A 22,475-nucleotide genomic window follows, 5' to 3' on the forward strand; every position below is an offset into this window, starting at 1 on the left:
AAATTTACAAATATGAAACGTTGGAAAGAATGATCTACTTTTAAACATAACACAAAACCGCCAGTAGGTGGCGGCAGGCGACCGTCTTAATGAGTGAGTCATTGATTCATTCAAACGATTTGTTCAAACGGCTGATTCATTCAAGATTGAGACAGATGTTTATGAATGGGTCATTGAATCTTTGACTCAATCGATTCGTTCAAAATGCTGAATCATTCAGTAATGAAAACAGGTTGAGTGTTCCTGTGAGATGCCCCGTGGTTCTGCTGTGATTTTTGTTTGGAACTATTTTCGCTGCTGAAACAGAACAAAAACAGCCAATATTGCATCTAAAATGTAAGTGACTTAATTTTAACTGTTTTAACTATTGAACTGTTGTAGGAAATCAATGTCACATTTTCAATCATGATGGTGTTCAGGAAAAATAATTGAGGTTGCTTAACATATGTTAAAAATATAAAAACTCCACATTTAGATTTTTTATAGGCAGTATGTTGTTAACTGAGTGTGTGTGTGTGTGTGTGTGTGTGTGTGTGTGTGTGTGTGTGTGTGTGTGTGTGTGTGTGTGTGTGTGTGTGTGTGTGTGTGTGCTGTGCGCTCATTTGTGTAGATTTCTGCTCGAGAGGCTGCGCGAGCGTCAACAGCGCAACCTTACCGTCAGTAATACAACACTGACAGTAATGCAGCGCAATATGAAAGAGTTCGTCTTAGGTTTTACAACCTATGAAACTAATAATGAACAATATGAAACTAAAACGACATAAGCTTAACTTATAGCTCTTTAGAGGTGGATAAACGCAATTTAGAGGTGGATAAACGCACTTTGGAGGTGGGTAAACGCTATTTCCGAATATTGGGAGGTGCGTAAACGGCGTTTACGTGCGTTTAGCCTCCACTACATCCCTGGACTTGAGTGCTTGTGGAGTGCAGCAGGTCACTGTTGTCTCTTCAGTGTTTCAATAAAGTTATTTAGAAGCTCATTTCCGTTTCCAAAATGGCGGAGTACGATCTGACCACCAAGATTGCGCATTTTTTAGATCGACATTTGGTCTTTCCGCTGCTGGAATTTCTTTCTGTCAAGGAGGTAATATATAAACCACAGTAGTGTAAAGTAAATACTTCGTTACTCAGCTATATTCTTAATTAATTGGTAGTCGCTAATCGTGCAGCGCCACGTGTGGCGGAAAGTCAGCTGGTCTGGATAAATTATTTGGTTTTCTTATCTGATATTAAAGCAGAAATTACCTCTTTATAGTGATAATTGCATTAAACATTTATTTGTTTTGTATTATTTTTTGACAGGTCAGCTTAATTTAAAGCATCAATTTGTATTTCGTAGCTCCTGTCTCTTTTTATTTCTACTTGTATATATTATACTTGGACATAGTGTTATGTTAATAACACCATGATATTCTTCAAAGTAACACGTATACCATAAATACGTAAATATTGTCATCATTAATTGTTGTGGTAAAATACTATTACTGTGTGATACCATCACTTGGCACAACGAAAGTAACGTTACTTGTTTGTTTGTTGTGAGATAAATGAAAATATGTATGTCATGTAAGTTAGTATTCAGTGCTTTGACTATGATGCATGTCTGTTAAAATCATGTTATTATGGTGCATATTACCTCTCCAATTTAAAGTCATATTACCTCTCCAATTTAAAGTCAGTCATATATTCAGAAATCCTGATATAGTGCTGTTAAATCTGATGTTTATTGTCACCTCAGATCTACAATGAGAAAGAACTTCTCCAAGGGAAGCTGGATCTTCTCAGTGAAACGAACATGGTGGACTTCGCCATGGACGTATATAAGAACCTTTATCCTGACAAAGACATTCCACATTGTAAGTGTTTCCCCTCTCACCTAAAATAAAGTTAAATAAAAACGTATCTGTATATCTGGAATTGAATCAAATCGCAAGCTTGTGAATTGAAATCAAATTGTGAAATTAGTGTCAATCCCCAGGCCAGCCAGATATATTATATGTTTTGATTCAAGTCCTAAATGTTGATGAACAGGTTAAGTTAAAATGTAATGAATATGTAAAATGTAAGGGTGCATATATTTAGCAAAATGCTCCTCTTCAGAGTTCATTTTTCTAGCTAACTGATCATGGGTTTATGGTCATTGAATGGCTTTCCTGAGGTAAATGTAAGGTTACCTGACATATTGTTTACAAGCACTTTTATTGAAGTCTTTCTGCACTTGAAGCACTGACTGAGCAATTACATGTAATTAAGATTTTTACATCAAATAGAGTGTGTTACTATACAGTAGGCCTACCAGTCACAAATTTGGAAATATTACTTTTTGTATTGTTTTTTATAAAAGTCTCGTATGCTCATCAAGCCTGCATTTATTTGATCAAAAATACAGAAAAAGCATGAATATTGTTAAATATTATTACAATTTAAAATAATGCTTTTATATTTTAATACTTCAAAATTTATTATTTCTGTGATGTAAAGCTGAATTTCCAGCATTATTGATTTAGTCTTCAGTGTCACATGATCCTTCTGAAATCATTCTAATGTGTTGGTTTATTGTCAATGTTGGAAAGAGTTGTGCTGCTTAAATTGTGATACTTTTTTCAAATACATTTATGAAGAAAAAGTTCAAAAGTAAAAAAGTAAAGGGCCCAGTAATTTTTTTTTATTTTTAAGAAATTCATACTTTTATTCAGCAAGAATGTGTTAAATGGATAAAAAAGTGATAGTAAAGATTTATATTGTTAGAAAATATTTCTTTTTTTTAGTAAAGGCTTTTCTTTTTAACTTGTTATTCATCAATTAATCCTGAATAATAATATTACATGTACTACGGTAATTTCTCTCTGTTTAGCCTTAAGGGAGAAAAGAACCACAGTGGTTGCCCAGCTGAAGCAGCTCCAGTCTGAGACTGAACCCATAGTGAAGATGTTTGAAGATCCAGAGACTCAGAGACAAATGCAGTCCACCAGGTCTGCTGTCACCATATAACTGCACTGCACCTTGAAATACAATATCTGGTGTTTTTAGTGGTCATGCAAGTCACTACTAAGATGCACCTTTTTTTTCTTAGAGATGGGAGGATGCTGTTTGAATATTTAGCAGACAAACATAGTGTAAGTTTTGCAACACACCTCAAACTATAACCAATCATTCCTTTTTTATTTTCAGAGAAGCTAATTAACAACTTATTGCATCGTTGAATATTTCATTTCACTGCCATATTCTTCTCCCTCAGTTTCGTCAGGAATATTTGGATACGCTATACCGTTATGCCAAATTCCAGTATGAGTGTGGCAACTACTCGGGGGCTGCGGAGTATCTCTACTTCTTCCGTGTGCTAGTAAGTGTTCTTGTTCATGTAAGCAAGACTGCTAGTGTTTATCCTATGTTTTTGGTTAATTTGATTTGTGAAGTGTGAAATTGACTTTGGCAGAAAGTAGAAGCAAATTAATTAATTAATTCAACATTAATAGTAATTAAAAATGTTTCTTGAGCATCGAATCAGCATATTAAAATGAATAGTATTCTGAAGGGTCATGTGACAATGAGGACAGAAGTATTGGCTGCTGATAATATCAATAATTTAGCTTGAAAATATATTAAAGTAGAAAACAGTTAATTTAAATTGCAAATATTTATATATATATAATTTATTTATTTGTGAAAAAATTTCCTCAATGATTTCCAAATAAAAGTAAAAGTCAGTTGTGGTTTCAAAATTGTGTCCTAACCAATCGAGACATGGCAATTTTCATAAACGCTGAAGCAACAGTATATCTGAAACATTTATAGTTGTGGGAGCTGGGTCAATGAAATTTCACTGTGGAAATTGGCAGAGAATTGATACCAACAAAATCAATATGTTTTGTTGTTATGACTCAGGTTCCCTCCACGGACAGGAACGCTCTGAGCTCTCTCTGGGGAAAACTGGCATCCGAGATCCTCATGCAGAACTGGGAGGCGGCCATGGAGGACCTGACCCGCTTACGAGAGACCATCGACAACAACGTACGTCTGTCCGGCATCCTTCAAGCCTCTGTCTCCCCTGTATAATAGAAGCTTTGCGGCTGTATTTCATCAGCTGGAGCAATCCAATATCCTTCCCACTGGTTAATTTGCTGTATTACCCATGTTCCTTTGAGCTCAGATATAACAGTCCTCTAGCAGACATCAGGCATTGGATTAACTATACACACAAAATTGACCAGGATGACATTTACATTGCATCAGCTTTGAGAAGTAAATGCTTGGAATTTTTATTTGCAGTGCAGTTAAAGATGGATGTGTGTGGATTTACAGCGGCCTCGCTTGCTTTGCTAGTCCGTACTTGTAATGTATTGTCAACGACATGACATAAGGCTGAAGCAATGTTGACATATTTTTAATGAAACCATGTTTTTCTTTCCTGCCACGGTTCAGTCGGTGAGTTCCCCTCTTCAGTCGCTACAGCAGAGGACGTGGCTCATACACTGGTCTCTGTTTGTCTTCTTTAACCACCCCAAAGGCAGAGACAACATCATCGAGCTGTTCCTCTATCAGCCCCAGTGAGTACGACAACACAAAATTGCCTCTTTGTTATTATAAGCACTCTCAAATTGCTCATTAAAGGAACACTCCGACTTTTTGGGACTTTAGCCTATTCACCTTATCCCCCAGAGTTAGATAAGTCCATACATACCTTTTTCATCTCCGTGCGTGCTATAAGTCTGTTTGACGCACCCACCGCTAGCCTAGCTTAGCACAAAGACTGGATGTAAATGGTTGTACACTCTGTGACTATACAAATCACAACATGTAAATAGGAAAATGTTTGCGCTATTTTGTCACTTATTTGGATTAGTATGCTAGCTGCAACCATTTACATCCAGTCTTTGTGCTAAGCTAGGCTAGCGGTGGGTGCGTCAAACAGACTTATAGCACGCACGGAGATGAAAAAGGTATGTATGGACTTATCTAACTCTGGGGGATAAGGTGAATAGGCTAAAGTCCCAAAAAGTCGGAGTGTTCCTTTAAAGAATATAGGAATGCAGCACACCACATTTGCATAACATTTTTGTTGTCACTTGCTAAAGGGACTTGCCATGATGTGTGTGTTGCGTTTGCATCAATAGCTGGAAAATTCACTGTTAATGAGATTTGCTCTTGAAAGCGTTACATTTTTAGGGGGTACAGTGCTTGTTTGCATGACCATATAATGAGCATTGCTCAGTCTGAGCACTTTGAAGATGATACACTGTGTTGAGTATTTGAAAGACCACAGTGATGTAATTTTAAAACAGGAACCAATCAAAGTTTTTTTTTTTTTGGACAAAATATCGATTCGATTATCGCATTTTCTCGTGGTTTATAATTGTCATTGGCTTTTAGAGCTACATTATATCTGTACTGATTTCTTGAATTTATTTGATTCAGTTACTCAAATTCTGATTCAATATTATTTAATTTTGGAATGTTTCTGTTATTGGAAAATCTACAAATAATATTTGAAATTGCAAAACATAAACCATATACACTACAGTTCAAAAGTTTGGGCTCTGTAATATTTGTAAAATGTTTTTGAAAAAGAATTGGGCACCAAGGCTATTTTTTTATAAGAAATACACAGTTATGTCAAAAATAATGGCAAAGCTGAATTTTCAGCATCATTACTCCAGTCTTCAGGGTCACATGATCCTTCAGAAATCATTCTAATATGCTGATTTGCTGCTAAAAAAAAACCCATTTCTTATTATTATCATCATTAAAATAGTTTTTTTTTTCAGGATTCTTTAATGCATAGAGATTTTAAAAGAACAGAATTAATTTGAAATAGAAATCTTTTTTTAACATGATAAACATCACTTTTAATCAATTTAATGTATCCTTGCTGAATAAAAATATACATTTCCTATTTTCTTTAGAAAAAAAACTTTACTGACTCCAAGCTTTTAAACTGTGATGAATACAAAATGTTTTGCATTACTGATGGATGTTGTCTGTTTCTTAGGTACTTGAACGCAATTCAGACCATGTGCCCCCACATTCTGCGCTACCTGACCACGGCCGTCATTACCAACAAGGACGTGAGGAAACGACGACAGGTCCTCAAAGACCTGGTCAAAGTCATCCAACAGGTTAGCATGATCGCTGCAGATTTTCTGAATGGCTAGTGGGTATATAGTTATACCGTGGCAATTTCGCGTGAAATTGCTATGGATGCTGCAATGGGCGTGATATGATGTCACCAGTGTTTCCCACAGGATTTTGTTAGACTATGGTGTTTCGCTACTGGGAATCGGGGGCATAACCCCATATGTTTTTGTACATTAAAGTTAAATTCTTCTTTGAGAGTTTATTGTGCAAATTGAACAAAGAAAAAAGTCGGTGAATTGACTTGTGCTTTAAATGGGAACTCAACCCTCTTGTTAGTTGTGATATACAGGGTTCCCGCGGAGTCTTAAAAAGTCTAAAAAAGACTTAAATTCAGAAAGTGAAATTTAAGGCCTCAAAAAGTCTAAAAAACACAAGTTTAGGTCTTAAATTTAATTTACCCAAGTCTTAAAATTCTTACCTTCGTTAATTTTGTTAATTGTGGTCAAGCGTTGTCCGCCGAAAATAAAATGTTGGTTGTTTTGTTTTCTAGTAGGCTACGTGATGATGATAATCCCATGTGATAATCCCATTGCGTGATCACTGCAGGTATAACTCCTGTAAAGTAGGTGGCGGTATGTAACCCGCGCCGCCAATAAAGTGAAGGAAGTTGGTTCACTAGCTACCTGCCCGCCGAATTCGTGCAAGTTGCAACGTCGAGGTCGGGAAGTCGGGGCTGTCGTCGAGCGCGTAGTTTTCAAATATCATGGGGACAGGGGAAGTGTGTGTTTAACATGACTTGGCTCGATAAGGGTGAGTTTTGCAGCTGGTTACAAGCTGTCCCTAGCAATAGATATGAAGCTCGCTGCAAAATATGCAAGAAGATAATACAGCTAGGGACATTGGGTGTGAAGGCGCTCGAGCATTGCGAAAACGTTTACGTGCGGACCGAACAAGATCGCTTATATAGCAAGATTTGGTATAGCGGACTTCATCAAGAGAGATCTAATTAACACCATTAGCGGACCGTATGTCTTGATGTTCGTTGTTTACTCATTAAACTGCAAGAAAGAGATGATAATTTGGTGGATGATTTAAAAATATTCGTTAATCATCTGTAAATTGTGTAGTCATTTGAATAACGGTCGCCTGAGGGCGCTCAACGACCACGTCATCCGTAAGCGTGAGTTTCTAACAAAAAAACAACAGTTTACTAAAAAGAATAAATACATTAAATAATTTACCATTGTTAATTTGTGTTTATTTTTGTTTGTTTTTGTATTTAACCCTTTCACACGTAAATTTAAAATATTCGAACTGATCCCCCAGCGTGAGTTTTTCTAGGCGACCGTTATTTAGAACCTGTCACTTTAATGTTTCCATGGTGACGCGTCATTGCTTGTCACGTGACACAGCGCAACCACAACAGTGCTGAATGAATGATGATCTGCTTTGATGTCATTTTCCCTTTTCTATTCAAAATATTCACATATGTATTAGCTATAACATGAAACACTGATATTCCGATTGTCAAATATGTGCAAGTGGATGTGTTTTGTTGTTTAAACACCTTCATAACGATCGCGTTAGTTGATCGTTATGAAGGTGTCAGCACAAATCAGCTGTTTGTGCGATGGGCGGCGCCATGTTAGTTTACAACACGTCAATTCCTCAACTTCTCACGAAATACATGAAAGTGGCCGGAGAACTGGGAGAAGAATAGTTTAAAATGTAAAGCTACTTACACAATGTGTATCTGATATGAATAAAACGTGTCGTCTTATTAGAATGGAAAGGATTATTATTGCCGCTTCCATAGACATCAGTCAGTGTGTCTGTGTATTTTACAAACTTAAAATATGTTTAAGAATTTCTGGGATCATTCTAATGTTTCTATTTATGTGTCGTGTTGGTCTTAAACTTCACACATAATGGTCTTAAAAGGTCTTAAAAAGGTCTTAAATGTAACAAACTGAAACCTGCAAGAACCCTGGATATAGTGTCTTAGTCTACATTAAAGTGAAGTGAAGTGACGTGAAGGTCAAGTATGGTAACCTATACTCTGGGTTTGTCCTCTCCATTTAAACTATCCAAGTTAGTGCACACAGATTAGGAGTAGTGAGTAGTGAACACACACTCACTGCAAACCGTGGACACGCACACCCGGAGCAGTGGCCAACCATTCACTGTGGCGCCCGGGGAGCGATTGGGGGTTAGGTGCATTGCTCAACTCAGTCATTTCCTGCCAGAATTGAGAATCAAACTCACGACCGGGTTACCAGTCTGACTCTCTAACCAATAGGCCACAACATTCACACTGGTGTTTTAGGAAGCCAAACAATTAGAATATTATAATAATAATAATTTTATATTATTATTTCTATGACAGTAATAGCCATATATTGTAAAACAAATGAATATTTCATGAATATATTATTTTACTTTATGCTACTGTAAGAAATTAAAATACTTTTGTCCTAATTTCTACATTTTCAAACCCATGAGCCATTATTTTGACAGAAACTACAGTTATGCTATTATTTTGTCGGAAACCACCGTTTCTGAAAACAGGTTTACAAACGTGTCTCATTACAAATCTAGTGAAATGCTGTAATCATCTTCCTACAAAAATGTTGGAAATTATGCAAATGTGAAAATAATGCGTAGCTGGTGCTCGCTACGTTCCCAAATGCATGAGCTTGCGTTTCTGGTTTTCCGCATTCATGTGCATTTGAATGCAAGCCAGTGGAACAAAAAGTAGTGTAACTGCCCCTTTACTCTGGTTTAGGGTCATGTTGTTTGTTTGCCATAAATTAACAAAATAGATAATGTAATGTTTCATGGTTTCTTTGTACAATGACATCGCTAGGTTTGCTCAGTGTTGTGTGTTAGATTTTACTGTGTTAATTTGTCACATTGTGTAGACCAAATATATGATGCGTTCAGATATTAACTGCTGAATTCTAAGAGTAACATCATATTAATACGGTTATGTTAATTATAACAGTAATTAACTACATCAATATCAACATTTTTATGCTTTAAATATTAAAGCTAAAATAAACACTCAAGAAAAAATGAAGATAAACCAACTAGTTGAACATCCCTTGATCACACATGCTAATATGCATAAAACCACTGTTTTTATGAAAGTGCATCCGAGCCGATAGTTTATTTGAGTTCAGGTTGTTTTGAAGATTGTCTTTGTGGTTCAGATGAACGAGCAAACAGATTTTCCTTTGAGGTTTCTATCACGACAAGCATCATCGCATTCAATTACGCTCATACTAAATGTGCTTCCTTTTAAGTATTGATTCAGAGTTTGTGAATTAGCTTCTCTTTTTAAATGTAGTCGTCAGAGTGCTTCTTGGGGCGACGCCACATTTATACCCCCGACTTTGGCACTCGCTGTCAAATTAGCACGAGATTAATGTTTCGCTCTGCTTTCACTCTCTCAACAGGAGTCATACACATACAAGGATCCCATCACAGAGTTTGTGGAGTGCCTCTATGTTAACTTTGATTTCGACAGCGCCCAGAAAAAACTGAGGGAGTGCGAGTCGGTAAGATCACCACCCGCTGTGTGTTACCAGGCCTGTCATCCCTGTGATTCCAACTAGCACTGTTTCCCTCAGTTTGAGTCGTTTGGAGGCATACATTGAGAAGAACACTCATCCTAGAGCTTGAAGCCATATGTCTATTCATCCACTGCAAATCCCTGTCTACTGTAATTTAATGCTGTTTCCCACTGGGCTTTTCAAAGCCTTTCTGCTGTCAGTTCTCAGACCTACAGTTATGAGGCAGCTCCTCTCTTAGACGTGGCCAGAGGGAGCGTTGAGCATTCAGACCTGTGAAAACATAATCTCAACTGCCTTTTCAACACCATTTCAGTTTACGCCTGTGGGATTTGTCTATAAAAAAAATAAATAATAGTAATAATATATATATATATAAATAATATATTAATATTATACAATTAATAAACTATATATATTTTTAATTATTATAATATATTATTATAAACATTTTATATATATTGTATTATATATAATTAATATATTAATATTATATAATTAATAAATTATGTATATTTATAATTACATTATTATAATTTATTATTATTATAAATATATCATATATACTGTATTATATATATATATATATATATATATATATATATATATATATATATATATATATATATATATATATAATGATTTTAGTATAATTTGCTCAATTCGGAATTCGGAAGTTATATATAATAATATATATAATATTTTAAAGCATTATTTTTGCAATTCTGTTTGTGCTACTGCATTTTGCCAGCAGCCATATCACCCTGTAGCCCAAGACTGGTTGCCCACTGAAGCTAAGCAGGGCTGAGCCTGGTTAGTACCTGGATGGGAGACCTCCTGAGAAAACCAGGTTGCTGCTGGAAGAGGTGTTAGTGAGGCCAGCAGGGGGTGCTCACCCTGTGGTCTGTGTGGGTCCTAACGCCCCAGTATAGTAATGGGGACACTATACTGTCAAAGAGCACCGTCCTTCGGATAAGACGTTAAACCGAGGCCCTGACTCTCTGTGGTCACAAAAAATCCCAAACCAAATTTGCCCAGTGGCCTCTGTCCATCATGGCCTCCTAATCATCCCCATATATATATATATACCAATTGGCTTCATCACTATGTCTCCTCTCCACCAGTAAGCTGGTGTGTGGTGGGCGTTCTGGCGCAATATGGCTGCCGTCGCATCATCCAGGTGGATGCTGCACATTGGTGGTGGTTGAGGAGATCCCCCCTTCTATGTAAAGCGCTTTGAGTGCCAAGAAAAGTGCTATATAAATGTAATGAATTATTATTTATGTGCAGGAAATCATACACTTTACTGTAAAGTTTTATTGGAGAAAGTTTATTTTCTATAAAAAATTTGAATTGTTTTTAATGTAAAATTAAGTGATTTTTTTTTTTTTTTTTTTTTTTTTTTTTTTTTAAGTACATAGTTCAGTCTCCTTGCCTTTCAGTGGACCATCAACAATTTGAATGGACTCTATTTGTTTTCAAGGTGCTGGTGAATGACTTCTTCTTGGTAGCCTGTTTGGAGGATTTCATTGAAAACGCACGTCTGTTCATCTTCGAGACGTTCTGCCGGATCCATCAGTGCATCAGCATCAGGTAACCCCCCCCCCCGACCCAGGATGAATCCTGATAGACTAGTGTGCGCTAATCCTCTTAGCGCTGTAAAAAGAGCGTAGTGCGCTGCGAGGATTCACTGCGCTGCCAGGATCAATGGGCCCCAGCCAAATCTGACAAAAGCTGAGAGACATCACAATGGTGTACATCCTGAATACTGAGCTAAGGATAGCTAGATGGAGAGTACAACTGTTACGTGTTATTTTAGTATCATTGAGATACTATTAGAGTTATTTCTAGTTTTATTTATTGTTTTATTCGGGTGTGTGCGTTTAACATTAAGTGAATTGAAATAAAGTAACAAATGTCTGTTGGTTTTAGTTTCCGTTTACTCTAATAACATTTATAGGCACATTTCTATCCACATTTTTTTATATTATTGCAGCACCTCTTTTTCCAGTCTGTCAGTAACGCTCTGGACTGCGTTTCTCAAAAGCATCGTGAGCTAAGTTGATCTACTTGGGCTTGCGATGCTTTTGGGAAATGCAGCCCTGTTTAGTTTCTGTCTCTATGAAGTCCCTCCTTCATAAAAGCGCAGTGTGATGTGATTGGTCAACCACACTTCGAGCATGTTTCGGAAAAGTCACGCCCCTTACCACAACCACGAGTTTTAACACACTACTACTGCAAAAGAACCAGGCCTCACCACTTTTTTTGTATGCCTTGGGCGGGATTTATTATAAAGAGGAATATTGTGACGTGTTCGTTCCCAGACAAAAAATCAAGACTCCAATCGAGCCGTTTCAGGGATTTCAGAAACAGTGTTTACTTGAGTGGACTTTGTTCTTTGTCACTTTGCGGACCTTTTTCATGCTCAAAAAGCAACAAAATGCAAAAAAAGCATAATAGTTCCCCCTTTAAAAGTTTCTTTGAACACCACTATTTAGGAACCCTGTTGTGTTCACATTTAATCATAGACATGGTGGTCCTTCTTAATTCATGTCATCTGCTTGTGTTTATTACACTGATTGATTTTCACTGAGACTGTTTGAAGTCTTGTTTGAAGAGGAGAGCTACAGCTTGTTGTTGACCTTAGGCAATCTCAGCATTTCTCATTTTCTCCCTCTCATCCATCGCTCTTCCTGTCTCTGGGCAGCATGTTGGCAGATAAGCTGAATATGACCCCCGAGGAGGCTGAGAGATGGATCGTAAACTTGATCCGCAATGCCAGACTGGATGCCAAAATCGACTCCAAACTGGTGAGCAAGCTTTGGGGTGCAGAACACATGTCCAAACACAAAGCCCATTATTTTGAGACGCACTAGACTCCCTCTGACAGTGAAAGAGGGCTGTTTGTTGGTACACTGTATATGGTACACATAGCCTGAAGCAGTTTTTTCAGTCTTACGTTTATTTTATTTTTTTAGCTCAATATGAACCTTATAGGGATAATTCAGCCAAAAATCAGTTATTCACCCTCATGTTTCAAACCTATACATTTTTTTGTCAGCAGTTTTTACAATTGGGCTTTCATTTGATAGCATTATTTAACATGAACTAAAAATGAACAATACTTATGCAGCATTTATTAATCTTAGTTGATAAAAATTTCAATATTTATTTTTACATTTTTTAAATCAAAAGTTGTATCTGTTAGGGATGCACGATGATATCGGGACAACATCGGTATCGGCCGATAAAAGCTTAAAATGACCATCATCGGCATCGGCCGATATGAATATTTCTGCCGATGAGCCTTGCCGATAGGGTGGCGTGTTTCCTATGCGCACGTGACGCGAACGAAGCATGAGCGCCAGCAACTTAAACTTCCAACTAGGGGTGTGCGTCTCACGGTTTTTGATCGTGGACGATTAAAATGTCTCCACGATCTGCTTTTGAAGAAAAATCATAGTATCGTGCATTCTATCAGTTAAATTCTGGCGCCTTCATCTGAACATACTGTACAACGCGACGTACATTCACATCACATCACATGTAAACGCAGAGGTAGAGTTACACTCACGGTCACGGGACACCGCAATTCACAAAAGTTCATTATTTGCATGTGCGTCAAAGTCTTGCTAGGTAAACATATCATTCACGTGCTGATGTGCTGTTCTAACATGCGCTTTTCTGAGCACGTACACGCGAAGCTCACAGGAACTAAAAGCCTGTCACAGCGCCTGCATACTGGATTAATCTTTCGAGTCTTATTGCGCTGATACTGTCAAATACACACACGGTTTACATAAACAAAGTTGGTTATGTCTAAAGTGAAAGCAAACAGAGAAAATCTGCTTGTCAAATGCGTGTATATTAGACGCGTCGCGTGCAGTTCTTAAAGAGACAGTATAATATGCTGCCGCTTGTCCTTAAAGAGATACTGCACCCAGAAATAAAAATTCTGTCATTATTTACTCACTCTAATGTTGTTCCAAACCTGTATTCATTTCTTTCTTGTGCTTAAATATACTATGGAAGTCACTGAAGTACAGCAACTGTTTGGTTAGCCACATTCTTCCAAATAACTTTTATAATTTCAACAGAAGAAAGAAACTTGAGTAAATGATGACAATTTAAATTTTGGGGAGAACTATCTCGTTAATGTTAATAAAACAACAAAACACAAAGAGGAAATCACTCACTGCTCTTGACTGAGAACTTTAATAGAAGCTTTAATAAGCTTTTTTTGCACTTAAAAAAACACACAAATATATCAGTATCGGCATCGGGCAAAATTAGTCTGAAAATATCGGCATATCGAATATCGGCCAAAATCCTATATCGTGCATCCCTAGTATCTGTTAATATTAGATATTAGATTGTAAACTAACATGAATGAAGAATGAACAACTGTTTTTTAATTAATTACCAATATTAATGTTAAGTTATAAATGTCATAGTAACATATTGCTCATTGATAGTTAGTGAACGGATTTATAGGTAATGGATTAACAAATGGGGCCTTATTGTAAGTTACCTTTTTTTTTTTTTTTTCTGTGGGACATAAAAGGAAATGTTTAGCAGAATGTCCAAACTGCTCTTTCCCATTTTACACAAGTAAAAATTTAGAATAAAAGGTAAACATTAATATTAGCAAAAAACACTTTTTTAATATAGCTTTAAATATTAATCTAGGTTACTGTTAATTTTTAAACAATCTATTATTCATCTGTAATTCATTTTGTTCATAATACAATAACTAATGTTAATTTATTGAAGTAGTAAAATTGTTTATGTAGAATTTATCATTAAGATTAATGTAAAAATATTAATAGTTTCATGTAAACTATTGCATTAAGTAATGTTAACATAGAATGTTATTGTGAAGTGTTTCCAAAGAACATAAAACTTTATATTATAAATTATAAATATGTTAAATTCTTCTGGAGTCGTCTTCATGTTAGCTGTACCTCTCATAAATCTATTCCTTTGTGCTTGTGCATTTCTAACTTGCTTTCACGACGAGTCATGCCTGGTTTGACATCTTTGACCATTGTGTGCAGACTAGTGTTGTCACGATACTAGAATTTCTAACTTCGATACGATACCTTGAAAAATATCGATATTCGATACCATTTTCGATACCACGGAGAAAAAACTGCCACAATATTAAGGGGGTATTTTTTTAATTTAAAGCTAAATATAACAAGTCTAGAACATGACAATGAGGTATATTTTACATGAACAAAAATGTCCTGAGTTCTATTTGTTTATATTTTTTTAATTGGACCAGAGCCAACATGATGTATTTTTATTACTGTTATCAAAGATTAAAATATACTGTAACAAAAAAGCACTTAACAGTATCAAATTGGAGGATAGAGAGTCAGTAATGTATAATAATAAGATTAAACATTCAATTTTCAGTTAAAGGCATGTCATTATTGAATTTAGAGATGCCATTGTCTAGCTGTTTAGTTTAATTAATATCTGTGTAATCAAATTGATGATAATAGCTAATGAAGGAAAATTGCAGAATTAAATAATAATTTTTGAATAAAGTTAAATAGGCACCAGTTAATTTACATTTGACGGTTTTGACCACAGTTACAATATTTACTTGTCTAAGATTCCTCAGTCAGATTATGTTAACTTTAAGAATTAAAACGAGACAACACAGACTCTTATCAACAACAATACTAGGCCATCTTGGTTAATGTTTCAGAAAAGTTCAAATGGGAAGAGTTACAGTGTTTCCTTGAGGATTTTTTTTTAGCAGTGGGGGCAGGTCTGTCCAAACAACCAACACCCCTGATGCTGAGCATATGCTGCTAAATAGTAGCCTACCCCTGGAGCCTGTTCCTTAAGTCTGTTTTCACCTATACAATAATTTTAAAAAATGAGTGATGTGAGGGATTATTGATAGTCAAACAATCTGTTGGGTGCCCGCAGCCCGCTCGCGTGTCCGCGCTATTCTCCGACATGCCCGCTCGCGGTGTGTAGCTCGTGTCCGCGCTATTCCCATGCCCGCTCGCGGTGTGTAGCTCGCGTCCGCGCTATTCTCCGACATGCCCGCTCGCGGTGTGTAGCGCGTGTCCACGCTATTCTCCGACTCCGACATGCCCGCTCGCGGTGTGTTTTTTACGCGTGTCCGCGCTATTCTCCGACATGCCCGCTCGTGGTGTTCTTTATCAATCAACCAAAGCCGGTCGCGGGGGCGCGGCCCTCGCCATCTTTCCATTCACTTCACTTTTGCTATTTAACCAGAGCGAATGAGACGAGTGCGTCACGTGTGGTGTTTGTCAACGCGCCTTTTGAGAGAAGTGAAAGTGACTGCTCGGTATCGATACTTCGGGAAATTAGTATTGGTACCGTTCAGATATTTCAGTATCGATATTTATCGAAATATCGATATTTTTGACAACACTAGTGCAGACAGCAAAGTTTGAATATGTGCAAGTGCGTAAGAGATTTTAGATCTACAGAGTATGACGGAAACATGAGGGTGGCATTTTTTTGTATTGGTTGACCTTTTTAACTATGGAGTTTAAAGGGAAAAGCAACCAGTTTACTTGCCTTTCTTGTGTGTTTGTCAATGAATGGGGCTTTTATTGTAAGCTGATATAGGAACTAGGGGTGTGCGGTATTGACACTATCGTAATATTTTCTGGGATTTTGTTTAAATGGATTTTTACCTGTTATCTGCATTTTTACCTAATTAAATGTAGCTTATGCATCATTTATTATGTCAAATTATTACATTTAATCAATAAGTTAAATTACAAAAAGTAATTCAGGGGACCTGTTACCACATCTTAAATAAATGAATAGTTTTAATTTATTGTTATAATTAAACCTTTTAAGTTGCAAACATTATTTTGTAGAGTTCCGTTGACATAATAATGTTGATGTTTACATTAACTTAATATTATCTGTAAGTTAAACTCAAATTTCTGTGTTAATTGGCTTTTTAAAAACATTTGGTTGTAGTAACTTAATGAAATTGTCTTTAACTTCGGAAATTAGGCAGTGGATTTCTAGTTCCCAGGTTTGCATAGGACTGGATAAGGAGAATACATGTTTAAATTAAATGTTAATTTATTTGTTTTTAGGGAACGAAAAGACCTGTTAGTGTGTTTAATACTGTTATAACGTCTCGGTTACATATGGTAACCCGCGTTCCCTGAAAGAGACGTTTGTCGGAGGGATCCGACAGAAATGGGATCTTCGCAGAGGGACCAATCTACTTCAAGAGAAACTAAACGAGCCAATGCACATTGGCATGCGATAATTGTGCCAGCTGCTTCTGCAGCGATGGTACAACAACATGGCGACGGGACGAACTCTTCCTCTTTCAGGTAACGTGGGTTACCATACGTAACCGAGACGTTCCCTTTCATGTCGGTCACTCCAATGTTCGTCCGAGGGATCCAACAGAAATGGGATCCCTACCAACATGCCAGCTTCATCCCGGTCCGGGTCGCCCGCATACCTGTCAACACTCCCGTTTTCTCCGGGAGTCTCCCATATTTCACACCCATCTCCCGCCCCCCTCCCGTTTTGTTATTTCTCCCGTGAAACTCCCGTAATTTGTATGGCCCAAACCTCGTTATATGAATAATCACATCAATATATTATTCCAAGGTTGTCCTGTTGCCAGATCTTGTATAACGCATTCTACTCACTCACACAATCAACACATCATACAAATTTCAACCCATTTGTGAGCTCAACCTGGCCACCTACAACCCAGTTGCACAGTCGATATCTGCACAGGTAGTAGATGCGGGAAGTCACTGGTAGAAATGGGAAGAGAAGACTCAGTTGTAAATATTTAACGCAATTAACGTAGCATCCATTTTTTCTGTCATTCTTTGGCTGGCGTTACATTATATGATGCGCTCTTATTCATGCAAATGTTTTTAAACAATTCAAGCCAAGACAAATTGAGCGCCAGAATCGAGTTCTCTTTCGGGTTGAAGTTGACCGAACACTAACACACGCAATTATGCCAAAATGTCCGTTTTGTCGAGTATCCTCATAAGAGCAGACTGAGCAGTCTTAAATGAGTTTAAAAAAAGTTTTAAAAGAACTTTTTAGAGAGTTGTGAGAGATTGAGGCGCGTGTGAGATCCTCTTCTCTGTCAGCAGCGGCTGGTTTTAAAGGGACAGTAGCCACTAAAGCTTTCTGTCAGTAAAGTTAATGAAAGATCAAAGGGAACAGAGAAAAACACTTACTGATCTTGACTAAAAAAACTTTTGTAACTTTAATAAGGATTAATCTATATATAATTTAAATTTAAATGTTTGCAGTCCAAACTGTTTGATAACTTTATTCAATTTCTGTATATTTCTGTAAGACAAATATTTAAAATATACTGTCTTTACGTTGTTTCTACATTAATTTGGAGATTGACTGTGAAATTATTACATTGTAAAATATATTAAAAAACGTTAGGTTTTTTTAATGGCGATTCATCGTGATTAATCACAGAAAAAAAAGTGTGATTAATCTAGTGCAATCGATCAAAAATGAATAAAAACAGAAACATGAGAAACTCCCTCTTTAGATGTTGACGGGTATGGTCGCCCGTCTCAGAGGTGATTTTTCACTGACCTCGGCGGCTGAGACGAACGGCGTCGTTTCCCTGTGAGGCTTAACGTCATAGTAGAGCTGGCTGTGGTAGAGTCCTCCTTTTTCTTGAGGAACGATGCCCTTGGCGACGAGCAGACGGAGGGGCAGCCCACGAGTGCTCTTGAAGCACAAATGGGCAAGCTCTTGATTGCCTCAGCCTGCTTCTGAACTACGGAGAACTGCTGGGCCCAGTCCGAAAAGGCCACCTTGTGAGATGAGAGCATCGAGAAGGCACACTTGGCGATATCTCGCACCTCTGCAAGGTTTGGCCAGGGGGCGCTTCTGGACCACCAGGGTGGACATCGTCTGGCCGAGGGCCAACGCTTTGACTTAATCTCAGTCAACATGCAAAACATGCGCAGCTCAACCCCGGCTCAGAACTACCCTCCTGCATTATGAGTGTTTTGGCCTTTCATAGTTTCAGGGTGGCCATCACATGCAGGGTAGAGGCGGCCTGCGCGTAGCACTGCCACCCTACCACCGTGGGTAGTGAGAGAGAAAAAAAACTTTTTCTGCAGATTTAGGCATGTTTGGCTTGCCATATTGGCGTCAATATGCTTCCATACTGCCAAAGTTCTTCACGCACATCCAGGAAAACAGCACGGAGGCGGGCAAGGCGATTTACGCGTTGCGCTCCCAGAGTGACCCTGGAAAGCATGGCTGTCAAGTCTGAATCTGACTCAAGCTTAGCATCATCATTTCCAAAGTATAACAGCCCTCTCTCCGATGCAGCGGTCGACATCTGTCCTCAGCTGGAGCCCCGAATGAAACGCTAGGTCCCCCATGAGAAGGACCAGCAATCCCATCCGTAAGCTGTCAGGCATGCGAGACCGTGAACGTGGCCGTCAAACTCGACGGCACACGGTGCGCTGAACGCTCATGCCCTTATGAGAAAGGCAAGACGAACAACATGCCAACGTGGTGCTGTTCGTCATGTTCTCTCAGGAGAACATGAATCACCCACTAATGCAGTTTCAGCATGCTTAAGCCCAGGCATGTGAGACAGTGATCGTGGGCGCACGAGTGGACACACGAGTGGAATGTCACACTCGTGTAAGCTCTTTTAGGAAAATTTGCTCTCTCTTGTGCTGAAGCGCACAGGGGGATGTCCGCGGCCAACAGTGGGAAATAGTGCAATCCGCTGAGGCACACAACCGAACCGCCACGCTAAGAGCTGTGAAAACAGCTGTTTTTTTTATTTAAATTTTTTATTTTTTTTATAGGTGATCCTGCCGTGACACCAACACGAAGGAGAAGGCTTCTTTCCAAAAAGAACACTCGAAAAGTTGTCTCTTCTTTAGAAGTAAGACTGCTGGAACAGAACATAAATCAGTTCGGCTCCGAAGTGAAATGCAAAGATGCGTTGCACCTCCTACTCATTATATACCCGCACTGCATGATAGAAGCAGCTGGCGCAATTATCGCATGCCAATGTGCATTGGCTCGTTTAGTTTCTCTCGAAGTAGATTGGTCTCTCTGCGAAGATCCCATTTCTGTCGGATCCCTCCGATGAACGTTGGAGTGACCGACATGAAAGGGAACTTATGTTTGACATTTAAAAGATTTTCTGTCATGTTGAAGTTTTAGTGGTTACCATTGTGCACTACATTGACTCTATAAGCAGTGACTGCGCTAATGCCAGTGACAAGTAATATCTTAGTTATTCATTAAATATACATGTTAAAATAAGTTATGTTAGCATGTGCTATGATAGCTGTTGATTTGAACTGAAATGGATAAGATTAATTGGTTCCAGGGCTGGCTTAATCAAGTTAAAATTTTGTTGATGCTACAAATTACATTAAGTCCCTCTAACTCGATGTAGCTTGTTGGTTAAATGTAAATTCACTCAGTTGTCATAATAACCCCCAAAAAATGTATGCAAACTGTTGCGTTCATTTTTTTTTTGTTGAGCCAACACATTATTTTTTAGTGCTCATGAAATCAGCATCAACCAAATCCATCTTTGCAATGCAGACTGTTTAATGCTGCTCAGAGGACATGAATGGACATGAATGCATTTAACCTGCAGTTACAAATGCATAATGTTTTGATGTTTTTAAAAAACATTGAAGATCTATGAAATGATTTTAAAATTGAAAAGATACTTTAAATGTGAAACTGCAACTAGGTGGCGGCAAGTCACCGTTAATGAGCAAATCATTAAATAATTCAACTGATTCATTCAAATGAACTGATTCATTCAGTAAAGAAACACAGCTGTGTGTTTCTCGGAGATGCAAAACAGTTCTGCTGTGGCTCTGTGCCAAAACAGGCACTATTTTGTCTAAAATGTACGTCACTTAATTGTTTATTAAACTGTTATATAAAATCAATATTGCATTTGCAATTATGCTGATATTTGGGGGGGAAAATGCCAATCTTTGTGTGACTGCTTAACTATGTAATATGATATAAATATAGCCTAAAAGACTAAAACTCATAGGCGTGTTTTACTCTTTTTTTTTTCCCTTTTTTTTTTTAGATTTCACATCATTAAAACAAGTACGATATTATCATAGACGATATATTTTGCACACCCCTAATAGGAACTGTTATTTAGTAAAAGAATAGTTCGCTGAAGTTTTGCTAGTCACTTTAAAACCAAAGTGACTTTTAATCCCCAAATCCCCTGAAGCCTTTACTCTTTCATTATATTACTTAGAAAAGTTGTTTGATAATTTATAAAGGCATTGTTTTAGTCTTATTCAGTACCCTGTTCCTCTCTAATGGGTGTTTTCTACTCAGGGTCACGTGGTGATGGGCAACAACGCAGTGTCGCCGTATCAACAAGTGATCGAGAAGACCAAGAGCCTGTCGTTCCGCAGTCAGATGCTGGCCATGAACATCGAGAAGAAGATCAGTCACAGCAGCAGGAACGAGGTAGACTCAAAGCAAACAAAACGGGTTGTAGTAATGAGTTTTTCCTTCAGACGGGCCTCATTGGGATCATTACCGTCACGAAATGAGTGTGCCGGGAAACTTTTGCTTTTAAGCGTTGAAGCATTTTTTCCTTAACTGAACATTAGCCAGCATTAGCTGGCATACAGTTCCCCTGAATATCTCACACACTCCCAAATCAAAGCCCAGGCTCTGCGTAATATCTGAATAATGGATTTTATGTCAGCAAAGCAATTCACGTCATGTATCTTCTGCTGTCCTGTATTTTGCTTGCTGTTCACTCTGGAGACATTGCTTGAGTCAGAGCATTTTAAATATTTATGTCAAACTTGTTTTGAGTAAACTTCTGCTGTATATCCTGCATCTTTTATGCAACTAATGATCCTCCATTATCTTTCTAGACACCGAACTGGGCGGGTCAAGAAACTGGCTTCTATTAGACCGGAAGCACAAGGCAAAGAGTGGATTTACTGTTATACTCCTCAACCTCATCTTAGTATTTAACTAACATCTTTTATCTAGCCATGTTTTATAATAGGATCATTCTACGAAAGACTGTTGTCAACATTTCCAGCATGACAAAGCTATGGAGTTTCGGGATGCTGTTGTAAATTCTGTATTCTGTATGAAGGAAGGATTTTACCAGGCAAGTTTTTATGAATTATTCCAGTTCTGTGTAATCTCAAAGGACATTTTTTTTTCTTTTTCCTTATGTTGAGCATCATAACACCACAATAAACAATGAAAGTGTGTTTTTGAACACATTTTCAAGGATCCTATAATATACTTCGGAAATCTTTAATGGTTAAAGGTAAAGTGTGTAATTTTGTCATAATTGGGCTTTCCAAACGCTCCCTTATTTCTACTATTGTTTGGTCCAACAGGTCCTGCTCCAGTCTAGTCGTTTAAGCCGGTGTTTGTCTTGTGAGACACTTCAGCAACATTTTTAATGGCTAGTTTTCTGTGGACAGTAAAATTGGGATGGGAGAAACTACACACTTCACTTTTAATTCTCTTTTTTTTTCAATCTATCACCATGGTTCCTAAAGTACTGAAATATTAGAGGATTTTTAAAATGTGTGACTTTCAGGCCTGGAAAAGTTATGCAAATGAATAATCTTGGACATTTCTGTAAATACTGTTAAAAAATTTGGGGCCAGTAAGATTTTGTAACTTTTTGAAAGTCTTATGCTCACTTATTTGATCAAAAACTGTAAAAAATCAGTAATATTGTGAAATATAATTTCAATTTAAAATAACTGTTTTCCATTTTAATATTATTAAAATGTATATATTTTA

At 37.5% G+C, this 22,475-nt stretch overlaps 1 protein-coding gene and 1 pseudogene across 1 annotated transcript; both read left to right on the forward strand.

The window, feature by feature from the left end:
• The first annotated feature begins 958 nt into the window (after positions 1-958).
• Positions 959-21,884, forward strand: eif3eb (eukaryotic translation initiation factor 3, subunit E, b). The gene is made up of 13 exons (XM_056250691.1): positions 959-1,084; positions 1,739-1,856; positions 2,855-2,972; positions 3,074-3,116; positions 3,239-3,343; positions 3,886-4,011; positions 4,423-4,547; positions 5,990-6,116; positions 9,534-9,635; positions 11,131-11,240; positions 12,355-12,457; positions 21,024-21,158; positions 21,578-21,884. Exons 1-13 carry the CDS (start codon positions 995-997, stop codon positions 21,614-21,616), a joined length of 1,341 nt encoding a protein of 446 aa, XP_056106666.1. The 5' UTR covers positions 959-994; the 3' UTR covers positions 21,617-21,884.
• LOC130085146 (5S ribosomal RNA) lies at positions 10,394-10,510 on the forward strand (annotated as a pseudogene).
• Positions 21,885-22,475: the final 591 nt, after the last annotated feature.

Source organism: Rhinichthys klamathensis, unplaced genomic scaffold, assembly GCF_029890125.1.
Source record: "Rhinichthys klamathensis goyatoka isolate OS25496 unplaced genomic scaffold, OSU_Roscu_1.1 h1tg000073l_1, whole genome shotgun sequence".
Lineage (NCBI taxonomy): Eukaryota > Metazoa > Chordata > Actinopteri > Cypriniformes > Leuciscidae > Rhinichthys > Rhinichthys klamathensis.